This window comes from Coregonus lavaretus, assembly GCF_964263955.1.
Source record: "Coregonus lavaretus genome assembly, chromosome: 32".
In the NCBI taxonomy this organism is placed as follows: domain Eukaryota; kingdom Metazoa; phylum Chordata; class Actinopteri; order Salmoniformes; family Salmonidae; genus Coregonus; species Coregonus lavaretus.
In genome coordinates, this window is record NC_140019.1 from 10,650,585 (window position 1) to 10,659,257 (window position 8,673).

At 43.7% G+C, this 8,673-nt stretch overlaps 1 protein-coding gene across 1 annotated transcript; it reads right to left on the reverse strand.

The window, feature by feature from the left end:
* Positions 1 to 2,913: 2,913 nt before the first annotated feature.
* On the reverse strand, positions 2,914 to 7,630 carry LOC311107501 (arylsulfatase I-like; the record flags this gene model as incomplete). Its single annotated transcript, XM_084149998.1, has 2 exons — positions 2,914 to 4,309; positions 7,317 to 7,630. 2 exons carry the CDS (start codon positions 7,628 to 7,630, stop codon positions 2,914 to 2,916), a joined length of 1,710 nt encoding a protein of 569 aa, XP_084006124.1.
* Positions 7,631 to 8,673: the final 1,043 nt, after the last annotated feature.

Here is an 8,673-nt window from a genome sequence, read left to right on the forward strand (position 1 = left end):
AGCATATGTGGGAACTCCTTCAAGACTGTTGTAAAAGCATTCCAGGTGAAGCTGGTTGAGAGAATGCCAAGCGTGTGCAAAGCTGCCATCAAGGCAAAGGGTGGCTATTTGAAGAATCTCAAATATAAAATATATATGTTTAACACTTTTTTGGTTACTACATGATTCCATATGTATTATTTCATAGTTTTGATGTCTTCACTATTATTCTACAATGTAGAAAATAGTAAAAATAAAGAAAATCCCTTGAATGAGTAGGTGTTCTAATAACTTCTGAACGGTAGTGTACAGTACATACATACAAGGCTTACAACTTCCTTTATGAGAACATCTCCCTAATTCTACAATCCCAAACTGGTGTAAATTATTATTTTAATGAAATGCAGTAATCATTGTTTGCATTCAATGATTCCATGACTTTTAAGCCGCTTGTACACATAGGACTACATGTGCAGAACCTTAAATGTTAAGGGTTGCCACACATGCTGTGTCTAAGTATATTGTAACCACATATATTACACAATTTGCTTCAATCTGACTGTATTTCCAACCATTTAAGGAAACGGTTACTAGGTCTAAGGAAGTAGTCACTACCGGTGTAACTGATGTGTTTTTGGTTTTACTGGGCAGTATGGCTATTTTGTTCTGCTTCCACCTTATTCCATTTGTTTTGTATTTGGTCATTTAGATAGATAGGGTATGAATGAAATTGTCTTATGATGTTACTTGCCTTCAATGTCCAGTTGTACTCGTCTGGTTCCCAAACGTGCCCCTCCGGAATTGTAGATCTCCAAGAAGTATTTCCCAGAATCAGCCCTCTCTACGTTGGTTAACCTAAAGGTCCCGTTATTCATAAAGAACTTTAATCTGCCTTCAGTGGGTCTCTTGAAGGTCACCTTGTTTCTTTTCAGTGAGAATATCAGTGTGGGACCAGCGGTGAGGTTCTTTTTAAACAGCAATTCACATCCACTAGCATTGGTCAGCAGCTGGAGATCCAGAGTTCCACACAGAGCCACAGAACACTGGGATGAGTTCTGAGTAGCAGTACAGGTGGTCATGTCTGTAGCTGAGAGAGACAGAGCGAGAGGGAGAGGGAGAGAGAGAGAGAGAACAATGTTATGATAATATTTTCTGTAAATTTTTGATAGAATTGATAGTGTTTTGCCATGAAGGCAGTGGGATGCACAACAATAAATTGAAATTACACTGTGGCAATGAGCAACGGTGGCACTGATCTAATGCATGATGCAGTATGTGCATTCAACTCAATAACCATTTATATCTCAACAAAACACTAAAAACATGTAGAAAATGCAGAAATATATAATACATCTTACCAGGAGCCACTTCTGCTAACACCACCAACACTAGTACAAACACAGCCTCCATGTCTCTTCACACAACAATCTTCTAACTCCAGTTACTGTAAAACCTTGAACCTTGTTTAGATAATCTCATTAAATAAGAGTTAAGTGATCCTTAAAGCCAGAAACGTATTGATTATTGATTAACCTAGTTGTCAGACGAAGTAGTGATGAGGTGTGAGAGTCAGGAAACCAAGTGATGGTGTTGCCTCTGAGCCAGGGAGTTGTTGAACACAAGGGTCATCTCTCACTTCTACATTCCACTGACAAAGTCTGGCATGCCGATATCATACTGCTCTCAAATGAAAAATATACTTATGCACACAGTTCAAAAAAAAAAAAAACACTGATATGTTTCTTTCTCAACCCAATCTCCAAATAAAATGGCAAACCGTGGCGTAACTGCAGTAACAGAATTATGCCATGGCTTAACGTTTTAATTAAGCTATGTGGTGTCGTATCTTAGCTGTCAGTCAAACTTTACAAAGGTGAAACGAAAACTTACGTTTAGGCATTAATTCCGAATGGTTAGGGTTAAAATTAATTTTAGGTATTAATTCCGAGTGGTTAAATTCAGGATTAAGGTTTGGGAAAGGCTTAAAACAAAAAAAAACACTAACATTTAGTGCCTACGACTGAACACGCGACCGTCGGAGCTGGAGCGGTTTAAACGCCGATCCACCATCCCTCATTCACAATGCCTTAGCAAGCCGCATGCCTACTAGAAGGTAATAAGCGCTCACATTGCCCCTAGCGCATGTAATAGTTTCCACAATTCGCCAGATCCAACCATAATCTGGTACCTTCAGAATCGACACCTCCTGACATATTCCATAAAACTCGGTATAGGTTAGAGTGGGTTCTCTTTACTTCTAATCGACTGGAATTTTTAAAAGAGAAGTGAGTGAAGAGGCTACAGGAGATATAGTATGGTGGCATAAAAACTGAGCTTTTCCTAACTTCCATCAGAGGGCAATGTTACCTCAATCATCACATTGATGTGTCCAGACTACAAAGTTCAATGTGATGAGATGAGGGGGCATTGGTCTGACCTACTGGATCAACCTCAGAAAAGGCATTTGAAGAAGAGTGGAAATCTTGGACTTTTTCATATTTATTACTATTCCTATTTAGTCACTCTCAAGAGATTATCCAACAGAAACAGAAAAGTATACAGTATCTTTGACATAACCCATGTTTGAATGGGGTATCTTGAATATCAACAACTATCCTACAGTATAATGGAGAAAGGATAAATCATCCATAGGTCTATGTGGTGCTGATTCTTCATTTTATCAGCAGAAAACACACAGCAACAGCAAGAGCTACTGTCACAGGTGTGTGTAGTTGGACTCAACTCAAACTCTTCTTAGCTCTGCCCAGAGTACAGAATGTGATTCCATAGTCAACCTTATTCTGATCACAAATCAGATAGCCACTGTTTACAAAAGAAGACTTACAGAAACATAAAGCTTGTGTAAACAAGTAATTGCTTTAAAAGTCTGGTTCCACATCATCCCTATAGGGAGGTTTAAGACTAAAGCAGCTCCTATATCCGGTTGGACATGATTCTAGTGTTAAATCTCCTGAAGAAGGATTTGGTTTTGGACAGCTTGTACTTCTTCCCATCCTTGGTCTTTTTGTGGTAAACCCCGTTCCAGTGGTCCTCCTCCTCGTCCCCCACCCACGGTCCCCACGCACCCCCGTTCAGGTCCGGGTCGCCTCTGGGGTCCTCAGAGGGGTACCGCACCGGGACAGAGGTCCGGTTGTAGAACACCAACCGCGCCAGGAGCTCTTTGACCACATCCGGTCGCTGCTCGGCCAGGTCGTAGCGTTCATACGGGTCTCCGCTGATGTTAAAGAGCCATACTGACTTCTGAGGTTCCAGGTGGCGTTCCAGGTTCCACCAGCCGGCGGGAAAGCCGGGGAGCATCTGGGGCGGGGTCCAGTCTCCGTATCCGGGGTCTCCGGTCAGGAGCTTCCAGTCGCCTGCCCGGATGGAGGCCTGGATGGCTGTGTTCCAGATGCCATAGCCACTCTGCAGGGAGCCGCTCCGGGCCGGGTTGTAGAGAGGGTCGATGTTATGGAGGATCTCCAGTCGGGGGGACTCCTTCTCCTCACTGATGGCCCCCCACACGTCATACCCATCTAGCCCCTCGGTCAGTGACGCGTTTCCCCCAGCCAGCCCAACCAGCGTGGGGTACCAGTCGGTGATGTGCACCAGGGCCTTACTCACCCTCCTCTTGCGCCTCAGCAGGGGGCTATGGACGAAGCCCAGTCCCCTGACGCCCCCCTCCCAGTAGGTGCCCTTACGCCCCCTCAGAGGCCAGTTGCTGCCCCCGGAGAAGGGCTGGCCTCCGTTGTCGGTGGAGAATATGATGACACTGTTCTGGTAGTAGCCGTACTTGCGGAGGGCATAGGTCACATTCCTCACCGCCTCGTCTACAGCCGACACCATGGCTGCATATTTCCTCCTTGCCACGTTGCCCAGGCCGCGATATGGGTAGATGTACTCCCGCGGGGACTGGAGAGGTGTGTGCACCGCCTGGAAGGAGAGGTATATAAACAGAGGCTGGGCCTGAGGGTCGTGGGCAGCTAAGATCTTCCTCACCCTCTGGGTGTACAGTTGGGTGGAGTACTTCCCCCCCTGACCCCATGCCACCGTCTCCCCCTCGTGGAGGTCAAAACCACACATCCCTGGGCCGTCACACGACTTGTAGGTGTAGTAATCCACGCTGCCTGTCAAAGAGCCGAAGTAGGAGTCGAAACCCCGGCGGGTAGGCAGGCACTCCTTCTTGTAGAAGCCCAGGTGCCACTTGCCCACCATATGGGTGGAGTAGCCAGCCTCCTGCAGTCTCTGGGGCAGGGTGACCTGGTCAAAGGGAAGGCAGTTGGGCTGACGGGGTCGGATGATGGAGTGCTGCAGGCCAGTGTGGATCTGATACCTAGGTAGATGGACACAAAGGCATAAAATGTCTGGTCACTCAAGTAATTGACTAATAATGAAAGTAGCCTAAATCAATGTATCAAATATGAATGATCAAAAATCTAAGTAGAAAACAGACAGATATATGGATCAAACAATACTGAGTTTGAACAGGATCCAGTGGCATCATTAGGCCTGGGCTTCTGTATATACAGTGCCTTCAGAAAGTATTCACACCCCTTGACTTTTTCCACATTTTGTTGTGTTACAGCCTGAATTTAAAATGTATTAAATTGTGGGGGGTTTTGTCACTGGCCTACACACAATCTTAACAAGTCACATAATACATTGCATGGACTCACTATGTGTGCAATAATAGTGTTTAACATGATTTTTGAATGACTACCTCATTTCTGTACCCCACACATACAATTATCTGTAAGGTCCCTCAGTCGAGCAGTGAATTTCAAACACAGATTAAACCACAAAGACCCAGGAGGTTTTCCAATGCCTCGCAAAGAAGGGCACCTATTGGTATATGGCTAAAAATAAGAAAAGCAGACATTGAATATGGGTATGCTTGTAATCGTTAAGGACTGTGGAGTTTTTCAGGATAAAAAATAAATGGAATGGAGCTAAGCACAGGCAAAATCCTAGAGGAAAACCTGGTTCAGTCTGCTTTCCACCAGACACTGGGAGATTAATTCACCTTTCAGCAGGACAATAACCTAAAACACAAGGCCAAATCTACACTGGAGTTGCTTACCAAGAAGACAGTGAATGTTCCTGGCTGAGTTACAGTTTTGACTTAAATCGTCTTGAAAATCTATCGCAAGACCTGAAAATACTGCTCTAATTATGTTGGTAACCATTTTATAATAGCAATAAGGCACCTCGGGGGTTTGTGGTATATGGCCAATATACCACGGCTAAGGGCTGTGTCCAGGCACTCCGCGATGCGTCGTGCATAAGAACAGCCCTTAGCCATGGTATATTGGTCATATACCATACCCCCTCGTGCCTTATTGCTTAACCTCTTTTTTCAATTTTCGCCTAAAATGACATACCCTAATTGAACTGCCTGTAGCTCAGGACCTGAAGCAAGGATATGCATATTCTTGACACCATTTGAAAGGAAACACTTTGAAGTTTGTGGAAATGTGAAATTAATGCAGGAGAATATAACACATTAGATCTGGTAAAAGATAATACCAAAAAAAAACATGCGTTTTCTTTTTTTTTTTTTTTTCATCGTCTTTGAAATGCAAGAGAAAGGCCACAATATAATATTGCAGTTTAGGTGCAATTTTGATTAAGGTTGGGTTTGTTTCAATCCTGCCCACAGCTGGCAGCTACACGCGACCCGAACTTAATGACTGTAGTAAATTTGGGTTGACTTTGGATATCCCTATGGGGTTAGGGACCATCGGTAAATTACACAATGTACATGGGACAGTATGTTAAAATTCCAATAGCTCCAAATTTCAATGACTTAAAAACCTCAAACCAACTATAAATTGTAGAAATTCTTATACAAATATTTAAAGCATTTAATGAGAATGACAATATTGTCCCATTTACATTGTGTAATTTATTGACGGTCCCTAACTAGCCCCGGAACTAGGCTATCCAAAGTCAATGTCAGGTTACACACCAGCCGGCTGCAGCTAATTGGCTAAATCATATGGCTAACTTTTCCCACCTGTGAACACACATGAGACACCCACATCAAACCACACTCCAAAACCAACTCACATTTGAATTGAGTCATGGCCGCAAGCATTTCTTAATGAACCAAATAAAATGAGGCAAAATCAGGAAGTGCAGTTGCCCTTTAAAACAAACTAATGACATGTTGTACCACTACCGTGCTACCTTGCAGATGAGCCAAGGAAGAGGACAGATGAGAACAGCAGGCCAGTGGAGCACTTAGCACAGCAGCAGCCAGGGGCAACTGGTAGGGAAGAGGATGATTTAGGTGACCCAGACATAGGCCCAAAACAAGTTAAGCTACCCAATTATCCCCTTGACCATTTATGATTGCAAAACTAAAGAGACACACCAGACAAGAGACAGCAACAGAAGAATAGGTGAAGGAGAGAGACACCAGACAAGACACAGAGACAGCAGCAGAAGAGTAGATGATGGAGAGAGACACACCAGACAAGACACAGATACAGCGAAAGAAGAATAGGACATGATGGAACGAGACCAGTGGAGGCTGGTGGGAGGAGTTATAGGTGGACAGGCTCATTGTAATGGCTGGAATATAATAAATGGAACGGAGTCATACATGTGGTCTCCATATCTTTGATGTGTATGATACCGTTACATTTATTCCATTTCAGCCATTACAATTATTCTGTCCTCCTATAGCTCCTCCCACCAGCCTCCACTGAGAGAGACACAGAGACAGCAACAGAAAAATAGGATATGATGGAGACAGACACCAGTAAAACGGAACAGGCCATAACAGAAGAGGATAGACAAAGGAGACAGTAACAAACAAGAACCTGAGGGATTATTTACTGTGGGATTATTGAATCAATTTGGCTCATTGGACAGGTCCGAGTCTATGTTTGAAGTTGTCGAGTGGTATGGAGGTTTTTGGCAATACACTGTAGATGTATGTGTCCCAGAGTAGAGAGTAGAGAGTGTTCTAGAGTAGAGAGACCCACAGTAGCTACTGTAACTGAGTCCTGGCAGTTTCTGCTGTGGCAGGTGGGAAGGTGTAATCTATCTGAAAAATATCTAATCTCTCAGTGTTCTAATCTCTCAATGTTCATCTCAAAGTGCACCAAATTCATGGGGGGCCCCGGACCCCCATAATGCCTTTGGGCTAAGCCACCAATGTCTTGGTTGCTACACATCCATCTATAGGGAATAGATCCTACAGATAAAATACAACAATGCCTAGAAAAAAAGACAAAGACAAAAGCATATGTATGAATAAATCATGAATTAGTTGGCTACAATAAAACAACTCTCTAGGCTACTTCAGCTCTGGTGATAAAAGATGCACTTACCTGCCGGTGATCAGCTGACTGCGAGATGGCGTGCATATTGGCTGTATGTAATAGTTCTCCAGCTTCACTCCATCCGCGGCCAGTTTATCCAGCGTTGGTGTCTGGATGTCGGAGCCGTGGTAACCGATATCGTTGAATCCCTGGTCGTCCGTCATGATGAAGATGATGTGAGGGGGATGTGGTACCGGCGACCGGTCTCGAAAGTTCGGAACAGACTCGTTCTCCACCTGGTTCGGACTCATCAAGTCCCACGACAGGTAGCCGAGACTAAGCAAACTGACCACGGAGAATCCGGTTAGAGCTGATACTGCCATGGTAACTGCGCGCCTTTAAACGTTTAGGCAATCTATAACTGAAAATATATACCTAATTCGTTGTATAATGTTGTCATAAATGAGAAAAGCATGTTGAAACGATAGGTACAGTATCCCTCTAGCAAAAGTAGCCTGCACCTACCAAGCAGGTTTGATCTCTCCTCCTGCTATGATGATGATGCCCACTAACCTTGTACGTAATGATCAGAGATATATACTACTACCATCCCTTTTGCTGACGTCTCTTAAAATGTTTAAGACTCCTTAAAAAACATTCCTCTTTCCCCAGTGGTGGTACTAACCCCACCCGAATGAGTTTGCCCTGGCTCATTAAAATAACCCTCTAATAACAGACCAAGACGACATCTTTTGGATGTATTTTTTAGGTCATTTTTGGTTGATTTCAACGTCCAGGTCTGGACCGGGTTTGATTTGGGCCAAACATAGATGTCTATCTTTGGTTTGGATTTGGTTCGGTCCAAACGGGCCTTGATTTGGCCCAAACATGGAAGTCTATGATTGATCCGGACCCGACCAAATCTGAACCAATCATAAATGGAATTAAATGGCTTTGTTCTCTCTCTTATCCTGTATCCAGTCCATGGAGGAAGGTTGTATGATCAATTCTCATTTCCTAGGCCTCTGGCCTAGTAAGCATCTCTTTGTTCATGCTTTGTCTTCTAAGTTAACCTTGGGATCTACACTGAACAAAAATATAGTTCATGTACAGTTCATATAAGGAAATCAGTCAATTTAAATAAATAAATAAGACCCTAATCTATGGATTTCACATGACTGGGAATACAGATATGCATCTGTTGGTCACAGATACCTTAAAAAAAAGGTAGGGGCGTGGATCAGAAAACCAGTCAGAGTCTGATGTGACCATTATTTGCCTCATGCAGCGCAACACATATCCTTCGCATAGTTGCTCAGGCTGTTGATTGTGGCCTTTGGAATGTTGTCCCACTCCTCTACAATGGCTGTGCGAAGTTGCTGGATATTGGCGGGAACTGGAACACGGTGACATTTTCAGCTTCCAG